The 17,873-nt window shown below is 42.5% G+C and overlaps 1 protein-coding gene across 1 annotated transcript in view; it reads right to left on the bottom strand.

The window, feature by feature from the left end:
• Nucleotides 1-17,632, bottom strand: part of CAMK1 (calcium/calmodulin dependent protein kinase I) — a 154,470-nt gene extending 136,838 nt beyond the window's left edge. Inside the window, exon 1 of the mRNA XM_089654332.1 lies at nt 17,498-17,632. Coding sequence (XP_089510458.1) covers nt 17,498-17,583 — 86 coding nt within the window. The 5' untranslated portion in view covers nt 17,584-17,632. The remainder of the gene's footprint in view (nt 1-17,497) is intronic.
• Between the last annotated feature and the right edge of the window lie 241 nt (nt 17,633-17,873).

The following is a 17,873-nucleotide window of genomic DNA, read 5'->3' as shown; positions in this document are numbered from 1 at the left end:
CAGAATTGCCCACTTTCCCAACTTAAATTCAAGTCAACCCTAGAATGTCTTTTAGGGCATACCCATTCCAACACAACATTAAAGGGTTTAACAGGGGATATCTACTAACACAATGTGGCAGCATATGCGAATGATTTGCTTTTCTTCAATACTCTCCCTCTGCAATCTATTAGCACAGATAAAACATTCAGTGGCCTGTTGAGCTTCAATATAAATGTATGAAAAAAATCCAAGGCTATTGAACTTAGGCTGGCTAACATTAAAGCCAACTTTCTTTTAATATGGGCATAGGGATTCATCATATATATCTTCGGATTCATTGGATACCAACTATTGTGCCATTTCCTTGCTTACACCCATTGGATGCAACAAATGTTTTTAAACACTCCTTCAGAAATGTACGTTCCCCAATTTATGAGAAAATGTGAAAAAAGGACTTTCAAAATTAAACATAGACCTGATCAAAAAGACCACATCCTATATTTTGCACATAAGCATCCATTTCAAACAAGATTCACAAATCAGATTTTGAAATTGTATCCAGGTGGTACAGGGTTCCCATGGCCCCTTACAAATATTATTCCCCTCCAGGTACTGGAGATACAACTTAGCTGAGGAAACACTGCACATATTTTGAGAGTGCTTGGTGGTTTGTAGGTTCTTGGAAAGGGCAAATGAAAATTCACAAATTAACCAAAGTAAACTTGGGCAACAACCCAGCTGCAATTCTCCTTTACTCAGATCCCATACCCCAGCACTGATATAGAAGAACATTGTTTATCCATCTGTTAAACACAGCACAAGTCTGCATTCCATTATGTTGAAAACAGACCAACCCACCCACCATGAGACTTTGGTGTACCAAAATAAATTAACTCAAGACTATGGAAGAACTTCTACCCTTCCTACATAACAAAGAGGAACAATTACGTAAGATATGGTTTAATTGTCATGACTTAATATATTCGCAAACACTTTGAGAACTCTTGGAAAATGCATTATGAGTTTCACCATCCAACCCAAAGCTTCTTGAACTTTACTTCAAATCCATTTCCATCCAACCTGAATCCCCCTCTCTTACTCCTTTTTTTCTATTTTGTTTTTATTTTCTTCTCTTCTCTAGCTACTGGCTGCTTTTGTAAAACTAAAAATACAAATTCTACAGTAGAGGTCGAAAGACAACAGTACATAAGGATGACTCAGATTTACACTAGTCAATTGTACATTGAAAAGGTGGAATATTCAGTTGTCATTTGTTAATAGTTTGTGGAATGTTTTTCCATGATTTATCATGAAATAATCAAAAATTATTTTGGGAGGTTCTGTGAACTATGCAAGATAAGCTTGCTTCTACTGTGAAAAATGAATAAAGAATTAAAAAAAAAAAAAAAAAAAAAAAAAGTTGTCAAGAAGAGCATCATTAATCATACACAAGGCCGTCTCAACCAGGGTTCCTCCAGAGGTTGCTAGGGTTCCTTGAGCAATGAACAATTTCTGCCTCTCAGATAAGTTCCCACTGACACCATTGATCTTTTTAGATATCTGTAAGGGGGGAATTTTCCCCAAAGACCACAAGTGTAAGGAGAATTCTTCCCACTGACTATCACGCTAGTGTATCATGAGTTATAGATATAGTAATTTTTAGCAGGGTTTCCCGGAGACCAGAAACTTATTTCAAGGGTTCCCCTGTGCTGAAAAGCTTGTGAAAGGTTGGTATACGATAAATGGATACACGTTTTCATGAGCTATTTATTTCTGGTAACGTGTTGAAGGGTACGCTTGTCTGTTGTGAGCAGCCTAACCTAGCCAGGGAGTTCTTCCAATGTTTTTGCCCTTTCACCACTAAAAACGCACATCAAAGTTCCAGCACCTTTTGGATCTTTTTTTTTTTGCTGGAAAAAAAACCCCTCCAGGCTAGCATGATCTATGGAACCTCTGTGCCCCCAAACAGCGAAGTTTGGGTTACCACACGCTTGTGGCCTGTGCATGCGGATTTGCAGCTGACCAGTTGTGGGGAAATCTTATGGATGACTGCAGGGAAAACTCAATTCGGTAACCTATAAGAAAACATTCTAAGACCCAAACTATCCACCTTCTGAGTTACTTAATAAACATAATCTGTATTGAGAGATCTGGCAAACCTGGAGGAGTTTCCCTAAGGGTAATTAAACCCAACAAGGAGCCCCTCGTTTGGTCGCCTTTCTTCTTTTAAATATACAGTTGAAAGGCTCTTGTCAATTTCGGTTTGACCAGTCAAAAAAAATCTGTTAATCTTGCAAGAATCTTATGAGTCTACAACTTCTTGTGCTCTCCCAGTCTATGCTAACTATGATCAGTTACATTGTTCTTAGCTTTGAGGACTACAGAACAATGTCCTTCTACATTATGGACAATAGGAGAGGGGTGGAGTTGCGTAGTCCTACCTTGTTTCTGTTGAAGCACTGTCATCCTAGAACTAGAAATGCTTTTATTTATTATCAATTTCAGACAATTATATGAAACTGGTAATTTATGCAGCGTTTTATATATTGTACATTTACATTAGTCCCTGCCCCCAAGGAGCTCACAGTTTAAGGTCCCTGTCTCAAAAGGATACATACATGCACATACTAGGGCCAATTTAGACAGGAGACAATTAAGCTTACTCGGAGTGGGGTAGGAAAATGGATTACACAGAGGAAACCCACAAAAGCTAGGGAGAACATGCAAACTCCATGCAGATCAGGTCCTGCCCAGAAATGGAACTGGGGTCCCCATTGCTGCAAGGCAGATTTTTACTGGCAGAATTGCAAAGTGAAAATCTCTCCAGGGAAGCCTATCCTGCCCTTAGCCAATAACCGAATCTTCTATTCCTCCTACCAGTCCATCCCCCACAGTAATTACCTTTTGTACCACCAGCCCCTCCCTCTTAGATTGTAAGCTCCAAGGAGCAGGACCCTCCTAACTCTTGTTAGGAACTCTATTGTTGCTGTATTCTCTCCCTTGATATTGTAAAGCGCTGAGCAAAAACTGTTGGCGCTATATAAATCCTGTAATGTGAAAATAACAAAAAAATTTAAAGAAAACGAATGCAGCTACCACATCTAAGGATAGGTAGGTTGCAATATATTACATTTTGTTTTCGTGTAAGATTAATTAAAGGGTTAGTTTAACTAAAGCAGAGGTCTCCAAATTTTCCAAACAAAAAAAGGACCAGATTATTTTCTTTCAGACTTTAGGAGGGCCAGAGGGAGTAGAAAATGCTCCAGAGTACGTCAAAGTAAACAATGCCCGAGGCTTGGGCGCCAGCGGGGGAAGCAGTGGCCCCTCGTCGGCGCCAGCGGGAGAAGCAGTGGCCCCTCGTCGGCGCCAGCGGGAGAAGCAGTGGCCCCTCTTTTGAGTCAGTGGGAGAAGTAGTGACCCCTCGGAGGCAGTGGGAGAAGTAGTGACCCCTCGGAGGCAGTGGGAGAAGTAGTGACCCCTCGGAGGCGTGAGTGGGAGAAATGGCATAGTGCTTTGTATAAGTGGAAGGAATAGTACCCAGAGGGCCAGATAAAAGAAAGCAAAGAGCCGCAGTTTAGAGACCACTGACCTAAAGGATTAGTTTCAGTGCGTTCAAGGGAATATATTTGTGCAGTGCTAAAAAATGTACTCGACATAAAATACCTGTAGGCCACCCATGGTTTTACGCCATAAAACTCATTGTGTGCAGGCTGTATCCTGGATAGAATCTTGGACGGATGGCACATTGAGGAGATCATGCAGACTTGTGACTTGATGACCTCATGTGTTTGAAGTCGCAAGGGCATGCAATGCACGCCCTCTCCTTTCTCTATGTGGGCATCCACTCTCAGCCTGCCCACCTAGATACATAGGAGAATGGAGGGTGAAGTATCCTGTCCAGGCACACAGTTGGGGCCACCATCACCAGGCACTGAACTACAGCGCCAGCTCACATGTAGACTGCAGAAAAAAAAAAAAAAAACTGCTCCACAGCACATTTTTCAATGCAAGTAATTTTCATGAAAATGACCGTACACATGCTGGTTAGCATTATTAGCAATATTAGACGAACTCACCCTATAAGTGACGCACACTGTTGACAGCTAGAGGACCTAAAAATGGTTACAGCCCAAAGGCTGCCAGATCATGGGGCCGATTTATGAACAGTGGAATAAAGAAAGAAATTCATGCTGCACACAGTCATCGGTCAGACCTCATTTATCAGATTCTAGTCCAGGTTAGGAAATAAATGGAAAAATGCTATTCATTCAACGTGGCCTATTGTCTAACTGGTCCTCTATCCACAGCTTTTTTCAGCTGTGATCGGGTAGGAGAGGGTTAATGTCCACCCACTACCTACCAGCGCATATAATACACAGATCTGAGTCATGCTGGATTTAGGACTGCAATATTTCCAGTGTCTCTGCCGAGTGGTGGGAAGCTCCTGGACAGAGTACAGGACACTTGCATAACAAAGCCAGCAAATTCCACATCATCAAACAAGATTTCAGCCAAAGTTCAAGGCACAATGTACCCATTCCCAACACAGAACTAGTACCCTGTGCCCCTGCCCTGATGGCATTCCATGAAAGTGTAGCAAACCTGATTTTTCTCCTGTCTTCAAACTGTATTAACAATCCAAAGACAAAAAACTTACTAGTACACATGATTCAAATAATTTTTCTGTATCAGCATGCAAATTAGTAAACAATTTCTAACACTTCGTAGACAGGAGCCAATCTATGAATCAGGAACTTTGACAAAAGACTCTTGCAGAGATTGTGATCTCAGCCCAGCCAGCTCTTTACTTTCTCCAGTGCTCCTAGGTGGTCAGAAAGGAAATGCGCTGGAGCCAAGCTGAAAATTATGTAGGCAGAGGTCTCTAGTGAGCTAGGTAACAGACAACACCACCATGTCAACGAGGTGGAAGGGAGTGGGCTAATGCAGGCCATAGACGGGTCGTTTATCGGCCGAATTTTCATCAGCACGAAAAATCGGCCAATAATCACGCAGTTATTGGGGCCAGCCCATCAGCTGTTTTTCGCGGATCCTCATTTATTTTTAATCGGTCATGCCGGACATTGGTGGCAGCATTGGCAACGGGGCCGACCAATTTTTCGTTTATTGGCCGATTAACAGCCCGTCTATGGCCTGCCTAAAGCTTTATCTTCAGCAACGGAAGTCTGTATTTGCATAGTACAGCATACCTGGTTTGATTGTTAAAGAGGCCCTGTTATCTTACCCATTTGGGGAAAATGACTGTCTGCTGATAGAACACCCCTCAGCAAAATATGCTCACCCCCCCCCCCATCCAATCTCCATCACCAACTTCCAAACTCTTTCAAAGTCCTTGCTTCAATGCTCTATCAGAACGGGACAACTGAGTATGGGAGAGCATGTGACCTCCCCATGTTGGGCCTGAGTGGTCATTTACCAGGCCCCAACACTGACTCATGGGGCAGCAATGACATCATTCACCCATTCTTGGTTGTGCAAGTGAGGTAGAACTAGACCTTGCTGGTAGAGAGTAGGTATGTGGCAGCTAGATTCATTGGAGAGTCCTCAGAGTGGGTCCCCTTAAGAATGTAAAGATTGAGGTGGTTGGTGAGGAGCACCATGCATGACAAGAAAGTCTTGCCAATGCAGGCACAGCAGACCCTCTGGAACATCGTTATCATATTCAGACAGAAATTGCAGTGCCAACGACCAACAGATCTAAAAGCACCAAAGTCCTGAAGAAGGGTGGGCCCCAATCCTTCTAAACGTCTTGGCCATGTTTTATGTTATACAGTAAAAAATAAAAAAGTGATCATTGTTCAACCATCTGGAGTCTGCAAGAGTTTCTATTCACTCACATGCTCATCACCCATCTATGTAAAAACACAGACACCGGACCTCATCAGGGGTGGATTCCTGCAGCATGGAGCTAATGAGGGAGTGTGGAAGGGAGAGTATAGCCTGCAGGGGAGGTTGGCTACCAGAAAACACGGTCTCTATGACCTTCAAAATTGCTCATAGTACGCAGCCTGCTATAAAAGGAATATAAGCAATTTTATTACTTTTAACTCAGGTAACAAAAAAAAAAAAATAAATAATCTGCCATATGTCTTAGATATTCCCAACAGCACGATCTCCCTGCCATAATTCCCTTTCCACCCAAGCGTTTTGGGTGTTCTCACCCACCTTTGTATCTCTCAGCTTCTACAGTTATATTCTCCATGATATAAATGAATTTAAAAAATCCAACATGGATGCTGAGAATCCTTCATACTAGGCACACCAAGTACATAGACCCGAGATGTCAGCACAGAACTTTCACCAATATAGTCCAGATAAAAACTGTCCACTATTGACCCTTTACTGGTATGTTCACACTTGGTGTGGTCTCTGAACAGCGATCTACCTTCAGGGCCAGCTCATACCACATGCAGTCCACGGTATTTTTTTTCTGCATCAAAAACACATGGATAGTAGGTTATAAGGTTTCCAATGGCACAGTTCACACCAGTGCGATCAGTTTCAGGATGCTCCAGTTACAGGAAAAAAAAAAAAGACGAACAAGCTGCATTTTTTCTGTATTAAACTGTACTGGAACGCAGTAAAATACATCAAAAAAGCACTGCAATGCACATGTCCTTATTTAGAATGATGAAGAGGGGAAAAAAATACACCAAAAGCCATCAAAAATATGCATGCAGAAAACATATCTAGAAAGCATGTGGACTTCATTTCTTTGGTGTGAACTGGCCCTTAGGGAGCAATTGACAGGCAGTGAGGAGGCATTATATCACCTCTTCAGTGCCTGCATTAGCCCCCTGAGCCTCGCACTAGCGCACCACACCCATGTGCATTGCACAAGGTTGCAGGGGCACTTGCAGAACTGCCTCATTCATTTGAATGGGTTTCACTTGGTAGGAGCAAAAGGTCACCGAAAGCTGCCATGGCCACGAGCAAAATTTTGCATCTGCAGCATGTGTACATGCCTGTGGAGCTAATGGGGGTGCGGTAAAAAACACGACTCAAACACAGGGTTTTACCATCCCTTAATCACTAGTGTGAGTAAGCCCTAAAGATAAAAGCTGGGAAATTAAGGGGTGATGGGAACAGCCCATACAGCGACTTTTCAGTAGGAAATATGAATATTTAGTTTTTTCGTGCTGCACAAGCCTCAAGCTTCTATCACAGAGAAGAGCTGGTCTGGATGTAGATCATTTCACAGCTTTAAGGTTAGAGTGCAGGAAGGAAGCAGATTTCAGGAATAGAAGCAATAGAACACGGGGTCAGGCGCTCTTGTCAGAGTTGGAGATTCTCAGGGGGAATTTAAAGAAACACGAGCTGATAACAGCAGCGCTGGAACTGTAAAACAGCTACAAGGCGACAGAGAAATGCAGAGCATCCAGGGTGTAGCCAAAGTCAGCCGTCTAAGGCGGTGCGTTTGCCCCGTGACAACATTCTTGCGTAGGTTAACAATCAGCTATTTAAGAAAAAAAGAAAAAAAAGTTGGTTCCAAAGCAGGGTGGATTTGATTTAAATCAAACTGATTTAAATCACTAGTCAGTAAGGCTTGATTTAAATCCTAGTTTTCTACATAAAGACTAATTCTTGCTGGTATAACTTTAATATGCAAGTAGATGAAGATTTTTAGAACAACAACTTTTCATATTAGTTTTTTTATCCCCAGTTTAATAGGTTAATCATTCATATTTGGACAACTTTTCTGTTGTACTTAGGAAGGAGAAAAATAATCATTACCTTAATAATAACAATTTAAATAGATTTATTCAACTGAAACAATAACATTCCAGCATATGCGATTTGCTTAAACATCCATGTTTGTTAACTAATTTGGCTAAACAAAATCTATATATTTTAAGAAACTTAGACTGTCAGCCCCTTCCTCCTCACACTCAGTTTCACTTTCTTCTTGTGCAGATCTATTCCACTCCAAACAATCAGAAAAATATTGTTTCTATTCTATTCACTGAACTTCTTGAAACTTAGCACTGAAGGGGTTGATTCTGTATTCATAGGTTTGTAGAAGTTAGGATGAAGGTCTTTTTCTTAACTCTGTTCATGTTATAACATTTTTGCTGTGAAGAAGAGGCATGTGATCTCCGCTGAGTCAAATTCAGTTTTGAGAACTGCAAAAGTAAACCAACATCTGTGATAATATCTTGTAGGCAGAGAAACTGCCCAATAATCTTACAAAAACCTCTGGAAGAGCATGACATTGTGAATGGATTCATGGAATTTATTTACCAAAAAAATTAAAACATATACAGCCTTATTCTACATAATTAAAAAACTAATCTTTATTTCGTGACGGAATAACCTTTGGATGGTAATATATTTTCCTCAAAAAGCATTTTATTTAAAAAAAACTCCGATTTAAATAAAAAAAATACGATTTAAATAAAAAAAATCATTGATTTTTATCCACCCTGTTCCAAAGTAATTGCATAATTTTTTTCAAATGTAGCTGATGTAAGTTACCTCCGACTGTATAAATCAGATGCATACTTGTGTTCAGGTCATTGACAGAAGCCACTAGATCATCATGAAAGCCGAGCAACAAAGTAGTCAGCAACTGCAGCAATATAAAGTGGTTATAAACCTTGAAATGAAAAATGAACAGATCATATCCCTCTATAGTATGTACTTGCCTCAATCAAAAGCTCCTAGTGTGATTTCTGTCTCTACCCTCTGCTATCTTCATTAGTCATGCCTGACAGGTAATGCCGATATCACAAACTCAAGAGGAGCCCCCCTTCCTCCTCCAGCACACAGAATGTGATTGACAGCTTTAGCTGTGCATGTTTCCCTATGAGACTTGTTTTTGGTCCTTTCCCTTCACTCAGGTCTCAGATTACACTCCGCTCCCAGCATTAAGCTGGGCAGGGCGTGCCCCCTGCAACCCAACCAACCTTCCCCTATCATTATGAGCAAGCCAGGAGTGGTGAAAGGTGTCAAGGAAGGTTGTTTCCTGGGTGGAGACATTTGTGTATGCCACATGTGGCCTCACACCTCTTTTGCAATTGTGGCACCCCCCTCATCACTGCCCCCACCTTACTGCAACAGTTGGCAGCAGAGAGGACAGAACTCCTCCAACAGATCTTGCACTTCCCCGAGCAAGTGCAGACAGGCTAGTCTCACCCCCCCCCCCCCTTCTCAGTACTTGACAACAGAGGACGACGACAAAACGCCTCCTACAGATCCTGCGCACCTCTCTGCAGTCGCAGCACCCCCTCTTCTCCACCTCCCCTGGTCTCAGCAGTCTCTAGCAGCTCATTCCAGCCCTCCTCTGGTCTTCCGCCAGACCCCAGCAGCTCATTCCAGCCCTCCTCTGGTCTTCCGCCAGACCCCAGCAGCTCATTCCAGCCCTCCTCTGGTCTTCCGCCAGACCCCAGCAGCTCATTCCAGCCCTCCTCTGGTCTTCCGCCAGACCCCACCAGCTCATTCCAGCCCTCCTCTGGTCTTCCGCCAGACCCCAGCAGCTGATTCCAGCCCTCCTCTGGTCTTCCGCCAGACCCCACCAGCTGATTCCAGCCCTCCTCTGGTCTTCCTCCAGACCCCAGCAGCTCATTCCAGCCCTCCTCTGGTCTTCCTCCAGACCCCAGCAGCTCATTCCAGCCCTCCTCTGGTCTTCCTCCAGACCCCAGCAGCTCATTCCAGCCCTCCTCTGGTCTTCCGCCAGACCCCAGCAGCTCATTCCAGCCCTCCTCTGGTCTTCCTCCAGACCCTGCATTTTCTGCTTCCCAGCTTCTTCCCAGCAGCAGCACAAGGTTAGGGGGTGCACAGCAATTTTAAAAGGGAGGATGGGGGGGCCCTCTTGACATTGGCTTATTATTATGAGAATAATAGCATTTTATGTCAGCTAAAAAGGAAGGTCGCCCACCTCACAAGAAACTTTACTGGAGACTGCTCAGACAGAACACATGGCAGAATCATGTTCTGTCTGAACAGTCTCAAATAATGTTTTTGGTGGATGATGCCAGCGGTGTGCAACCCTCCTTTTCAGACCTGCATTATCCGCTACAGAAGTATGAGTCGGCTCTGTGCCGGTCTGTATCTTCCCTTCACAGTGTAAGTCTTAAGTTATCACTAAAACCAGTAACAACTGAATGCACACGCAATTATTTAATATTATAAAAAGAGAAGATACATTTATATAGTCTTTACAGATACAACTGGCCCTTTGAGGGCAACCGTAATGCTGTTTCAGCCCGTGAAGAAAAAGGAGTTTGACACCCCTGCTGTATGCAGTCATTTTGAGAATTACTAATAAATAGGGCAAGAGACGCAAAAAGTTGTGGAGTGCGGCTGATAACATGTTTGTCCTAATTCTAATGGTCCAGAATTATTATGGATTCGTAAAAAAAAAATATATATATATATATATATATATATATATATATATATATATATTATTTTTTTTTTTAATATATATATTATATATATATATATACCGTATTTTCCGGCGTATAAGACGACCCCCTACTTTTCCTGTTTAAAATGTAGTGTTTGGGCTATACTCGCCGTATAAGACTACCCCTCTTCCAGTGCACACCAGTGGGAAGAATCGTGCCCCATCATTGGTGTCAGTGGGAGGAATAGTGCCCCATCATTGGTATCAGTGGGAGGAATAGTGCCCCATCATTGGTGTCAGTGGGAGGAATAGTGCCCCATCATTGGTGTCAGTGGGAGGAATAGTGCCCCATCATTGGTGTCAGTGGGAGGAATAGTGCCCCATCATTGGTGTCAGTGGGAGGAATAGTGCCCCATCATTGGTGTCAGTGGGAGGAATAGTGCCCCATCATTGGTGTCAGTGGGAGGAATAGTGCCCCATCATTGGTGTCAGTGGGAGGAATAGTGCCCCATCATTGGTGTCAGTGGGAGGAATAGTGCCCCATCATTGGTGTCAGTGGGAGGAATAGTGCCCCATCATTGGTGTCAGTGGGAGGAATAGTGCCCCATCATTGGTGTCAGTGGGAGGAATAGTGCCCCATCATTGGTGTCAGTGGGAGGAATAGTGCCCCATCATTGGTGTCAGTGGGAGGAATAGTGCCCCATCATTGGTGTCAGTGGGAGGAATAGTGCCCCATCATTGGTGTCAGTGGGAGGAATAGTGCCCCATCATTGGTGTCAGTGGGAGGAATAGTGCCCCATCATTGGTGTCAGTGGGAGGAATAGTGCCCCATCATTGGTGTCAGTGGGAGGAATAGTGCCCCATCATTGGTGTCAGTGGGAGGAATAGCACCCCATCATTGGTATCAGTGGGAGGAATAGTGCCCCATCATTGGTGTCAGTGGAAGGAATAGTGTCCCATCATTGGTATCAGTGGAAGGAATAGCGCTCCATCATTGGTATCAGTGGGAGGAATAGCGCCCCATCATTAGTATCATTGGGGGGAATAGCACCCCATCATTGGTGTCAGTGGAATAGTGCCCCATCTTTGGTGTCAGTGGGAGGAATAGTATCCCATCATTGGTGTCAGTGGGGGGGGGGGGGGGGGAAATAGTGTCCCATCGTTGGTGTCAGTGGGGGGGGGGGGGAATAGTGTCCCATCGTTGGTGTCAGTGGGGGGGGGGGGGAATAGTATCCCATCATTGGTGTCAGTGGGGGGGGGGAATAGTATCCCATCATTGGTGTCAGTGGGGGGTGGAATAGTGCCCATCATTGGTGTCAGTGGGGGGTGGAATAGTGCCCATCATTGGTGTCAGTGGGGGGGGGGGGGGAATAGTGCCCAATCATTGGTGTCAGTGGGGGGGAGGAAAGATGCCCCATCGTTGGTGTCAGTGGGAGGAATAATGCCCCATCAATGGTATCAGTGACACCAACGATGGGGCACTATTCCTCCCACTGACACTTGCTGACCCCTGTTCCAGTATGGTGCTGCTGCAGCCAGCATATGTGGTTGCAGCAGCACCTAAGCACGGCACACTTACCTGCATCTCCACTCCATTTTCGCGGGGCCGCTCAGCTCCGCCTCCTCGCCGGTGATTGGCCGCCTGTGTGCCTTTCCTGAGCTACAGTTCTGGCGGCCAATCACCGGTGAGGAGGCAGAGCCGAGCAGCCGCGCGAACATCCAGTGGACGAACCGAAGGAACGAGCAGCCGCGCTTCCTGGACCGGATCGTCGTGGGACCGGAGCCAGGTAAGAGACAGCAGCCCCTGCCCACCCCGTACTTAGTTTCCCTTCTGTTCCCGTTACCGGCGTATAAGACGACCCCCGACTTTTGAGAAGATTTTCAAGGGGTAAAAAGTCGTCTTATACGCCGGAAAATATGGAACATATATTATGCGTATAGGTTCCTAACGCATAATATATGTTCTTAATTTCCAAACAAGTCATCAAAAGTTGTTTTTGGCCATAAAGACAGCCCCCAAGCTAGCCGTAATCCTAGACATGCCAAGACTGTCAAGAGTTAAAAGGACAATGACAGCTATAGCAGGGACAGGTTTTCCAAGTGAACAAGGATAAGGTATCAAGCAGCGACATGTCTGTAGAGGCTCCTTGTACAAGATCAGAATACATGCTGTAAACTGCAGCTCATCGAAAAGCAAAAGTGCTGGTGTTGCATGTAAACTGTTTGCATCTCCCTGCGGCTACGTCCATCTCCCTCTAGAGTTTTCCTTCATGTTTATAGAGAGGAACCAAAGCTGTCTATCAAGATGAAGGAAGCGGTCTGGAAGAAAGTGTTTTCATTCCAAGTTTCCACATTCTGCAAACAGCTGCGATCCCAGCAGAGAGAGGAAGTGCGAATTAGTGAGATTCTGGATCCAGGACCCGGTCTCTGGGGTCATCTACCCTCTGGCTAAGGCTTGACTTCATCTTTTTTAAAAGACAATCGGGTCACATTTATGAAATTGTCAGAGAGGATAATTATCTTGGATGGTTTGTGCAGTACATGCTGTAGAGACAAAAAAAAAAAAATGTACTTGGCTGCTTAGGGGCATGGAAGACCCCACGTCTATGCAAAGTTTGATTGAGTGAATGGTAGTAATGTGGAAGCTAATAATGCCAGTACTAGGGTGGAAAGTAAAACACATCTTAAGGGCCTTGCCACCTAACACCTAACAAAAATATAAAAAAAAAAAGTATAAGCACTTTATTTGACTTAGAATGAGCCTCCTGTAACCCCCCGTAAATCAGTATTGACTGGGAGAGGGCATGCCAGCACTAGGGCCCTTATCAGGCATGCTGCAGTGTGCTTGGAACCTGCTGATAGAGAACAGCAGAGTGAGATAAGGGATCAGCTCATTGGTCAGCCAATGCTCTTCAAACTGGGATCCCCCTGAGGAAGTTGCGTAATTCAGTGACGAAACTCGTTGGGATGGAGCTTTTAGGCGATGTCATGGAGCTTTTAGGCGATGTCATTGTGTATGCCGCACAGGTGCTGTACTGAGCCTATGAACCGTGAATGTCCCTGTATATATGTTTTGCTTTCATGAGCACAAATGTGAGTACTTTGGCTGGATTTATTTTTAATAAATTGGAAGGAGGAGGGAGGAGGACGACCAAAAGGCATTTATTGAGACCACATTTTAAAAAGGGAAAATGCCATATATAACCGAATATAAAACTTTTCCGCCATATTGACAAGGTTAGAGCACAGCTGATGACTTTGCATAAGAGTGTAGGTGGCACAATTAAGTTGGTGGAAGTTCATATTTATTACCAGGTACTTGCATAGCACCATCAATTTATGCAGAGCTTTACATATATTGTAAGTTCACATCAGTCCCTAACTCACATTCATGCGACACATATTAGGTGAATTGGCTCCTGTCTAAATTGGTCCTACCAGCATGGTCTTTGGCATGTGGGAGGAAAACATAATACCTGGTAGAAACCCATGCAGGCACAGGGAGAACACGCAAACTCTGCACAGGTAGTGCCGTGGCTGGGATTCGAACTGACGACCCTAGTGCCGCTAGACAGAAGTGCTAACCACTTAGCCACATGGAATGAAAGATATTAAAAGAGACTTTTCAATGAGTTCTGTTGACATTTAGCACCATTGATGGTATATATTTAGTGTTTTTTTGATTTTTCATTTTTGGCAAATATCTTAGCAATGCACGGATTTTATTTTTTTTACTGTAGTGTATTATAGGAATAAGGGGAGGGGGGGTTGCACCAGTAGTAATGGTATTGAGACTGGCAGCTTTATGTTGGCTCATCAATCTGCTGATGTTCTTTAAACTGTCCAATCACAGACAGGGTTGGATATGAAGAGCCGTATTGTTTAAGTGAAGAAGAGAAAAATTAGGTCACCAGCTTGGCTCTGTTTTCTGGTAGGGCTATGTACATATGAGCATTGGCTGAACAGTATTACAAATTGTGGACAAGTATAAACACCCCCTACCTGCATCTTAGTTTTGTATTTAGCTCCTTGACTGGCGTTTAGCTTTTATACAACTCAAAATACCGCATAAAAATTCTGATGAAAATTTTCAACTAAAATGCACACTACACAGATATCTATACTGATTGATTGCCATAATTGCGAACATCATGAAGGTTGAGAAAAGAAAAAAAAAAAAAACCTTAGAGTCCTTCCTACATATTGAGCAATAAATAAGAAAAAAAAAAATAGGTAAACTCCTACTTATTTTTAGTGTTGACCTAGTGATTTAATCCAGGGTGGATAAAAATCAATGATTTTTTTTAAAAAAAATCAAAAAAATCTGATTTTTTTCATTTAAATCGGATTTTTTTAAATAAAATGCTTTTTGAGGAAAATATATTACCATCCAAAGGTTATTCCATCATGAAATAAAGATTAGTTTTTTAATTATGTAGAATAAGGCTGTATATGTTTAATTTTTTTGGTGGTAAATAAATTCCATGAATCCATTCACAATGTCATGCTCTTCCAGAGGTTTCTGTATGATTATTGGGCAGTTTCTCTGCCTACAAGATATTATCACAGATGATTGGTTTACTTTTGCAGTTCTCAAAACTGAATTTGACTCAGCGGAGATCACATGCCTCTTCTTCACAGCAAAAATGTTATAACATGAACAGAGTTAAGAAAAAGACCTTCATCCTAACTTCTACAAACCTATGAATACAGAATCAACCCCTTCACTGCTAAGTTTCAAGAAGTTCAGTGAATAGAATAGAAACAATATTTTTCTGATTGTTTGGAGTGGAATAGATCTGCACCAGAAGAAAGTGAAACTAAGTGTGAGGAGGAAGGGGCTGACAGTCTAAGTTTCTTCAAATATATAGATTTTGTTTAGCCAAATTAGTTAACAAACATGGATGTTTAAGCAAATCACATATGCTGGAATGTTATTGTTTCAGTTGAATAAATCTATTTAAATTGTTATTATTAAGGTAATGATTATTTTTCTCCTTCCTAAGTACAACAGAAAAGTTGTCCAAATATGAATGATTAACCTAATAAACTGGGGATAAAAAAAACTAATATGAAAAGTTGTTGTTCTAAAAATCTTCATCTACTTGCATATTAAAGTTATACCAGGAAGAATTAGTCTTTATGTAGAAAACTAGGATTTAAATCAACAGTAATTTTCAAAATAAGTGAGCGCTTAAAACAACTAGTATAAAATCACAAAAATTAAAATAAAAGAAGAAGAAAACAGCAGCTGAACACCAAAGAGGTACCATATGAACCTTCTCAATAAAAATGCATACAAGGGAGAGGTGCAGCGCTAACTAAATGAATAAATATACTTATATACTTGATAAATATAAATATAAATCAGTAAAAAGTGCTATTAAAGTGCAAAACGGTGACTAAATGATGGATCTAGTCCATATCGTGCTCAGAATCCAAGAGAGTCCTTTAAGAGCTCCAATCCCTGGATTCGTGGATGAGGTGATAAAAGTAAAAATTGCGCACTCACCAAATGCGCAATTCAAATGCGCCTTCAAAGCTGATATTCCAAGGTCCTCATATGGATCTGGTCAGATCTGGTCATGGAAAGCCCTCTGTCACCTGGTAGTGTATTCCACACATAGAAGAAAAGGCCGCTCTGCAGATGTAAAGGACTCCCACTGAGAACACTCAACAGCACGCCCACGTGCTAACGCACCTCCTCAGGTAGATTACTCCGCCTCGGCAGTAACACGGTTCACAGATCACTCCGCGCTCTCGGCCGCGTAGAAGGTAATGTGGCGCATGTGGTGTAGTGGCGGCTATCCGGCGCTGGGGGGCAGACTGCCCCCCAGCGCCGGATAGCCGCCACTACACCACATGCGCCACATTACCTTCTACGCGGCCGAGAGCGCGGAGTGATCTGTGAACCGTGTTACTGCCGAGGCGGAGTAATCTACCTGAGGAGGTGCGTTAGCACGTGGGCGTGCTGTTGAGTGTTCTCAGTGGGAGTCCTTTACATCTGCAGAGCGGCCTTTTCTTCTATGTGTGGAATACACTACCAGGTGACAGAGGGCTTTCCATGACCAGATCTGACCAGATCCATATGAGGACCTTGGAATATCAGCTTTGAAGGCGCATTTGAATTGCGCATTTGGTGAGTGCGCAATTTTTACTTTTATCACCTCATCCACGAATCCAGGGATTGGAGCTCTTAAAGGACTCTCTTGGATTCTGAGCACGATATGGACTAGATCCATCATTTAGTCACCGTTTTGCACTTTAATAACACTTTTTACTGATTTATATTTATATTTATCAAGTATATAAGTATATTTATTCATTTAGTTAGCGCTGCACCTCTCCCTTGTATGCAGGATTTAAATCAAGCCTTACTGACTAGTGATTTAAATCAGTTTAGATTAAATCAGGGTGGATTTGATTTAAATCAATCGACCCCACATCAAACCTGCCACAAAGCTGAGCAACTCAGACTAAAAAGATAGGGAACCATAAGTAGAGGTTATCTTCAGGGAAAATGGATTGTTAACAAAATTAGAAGCTCCAAGCAAAATAGGCAGCTCAAGTCACGTGCAAATCAACTTTTGTAAGTTGGTTGGGTCTCATCAATGTCCTGAGCCTATTAAGTCCTTTAACATAAAATATGGCCTCATTGACCAACAGGAGGCTCAAGTGGTGGTACAAGCTACCCTATCAGTGCTGAAATAGTCCCAAATCCACTATCTCTGTTCTGAAATCTTCTATACCAAATTTTGGTTGGTTTAATTAAGAGTGAACATTTTTTTTTTTTTTTTTTTTTTTAACTGGATAAAGCAACTTTTGGCTTTTTCACTGCAAAGTATCACCAAAAATACAAAGTAAAGTAAATTACACAGAAAAAATAATTGCTTCAACCATGCACCAAACATTGCTTGTGGTTTTATGGGCCATTACTATGGATAGCTATGGACACTAATGAGTTTATGAGTTTCAGGAATGATGATTTTACCTTGCCAAAAGTCAGCATACAAATAATTTATGTATTTCTCTCAAAAACATCTCAAGTATCAATAATTCAGTTACCACATTAGTACACCAGAAAAAAAAAATGTTTTTTTCCATTGTAGTAACTTGGTACCATATCAATAAAACCCAGTAGATACTCACGTTCCCAGCACATCCCGGAATTCATAGATATCCCTAATGTCTTCAGTCCTTTTCTTCCAGCTCGGCCCGTCCTCTTCCAGTGGCATCCTGAAATAGATTCCTTAACCCCTTGGTGACTAACGCAAGTGCCTGCCAAGTCTGCAAGAGAAGAGAGGCTCGTATCAGTCATCTAACAGAATGAAGAGAAAACTTTACAAAACAGTTATCAAAACTTTCTTTTGGGTCTACAATGAACTGAGTGACCTATTTATATCATATTCTCAACTTGACAACCCTCTTGGATTATACCGGTCTGTGAAAATCAAGAAAAAAGTATTTCACCAAATTTAGACAGCAGTTTCTAAAAATACCGGAGAGCAAAAAGTCCAGTTTGAAT

The sequence above is a fragment of the Staurois parvus genome, unplaced genomic scaffold (genome assembly GCF_062004578.1).
Source record: "Staurois parvus isolate SC_StPar_1 unplaced genomic scaffold, SC_StPar_1.0 ptg000757l, whole genome shotgun sequence".
NCBI lineage: Eukaryota > Metazoa > Chordata > Amphibia > Anura > Ranidae > Staurois > Staurois parvus.
This window is presented reverse-complemented; position numbering and strand designations above follow the sequence as displayed.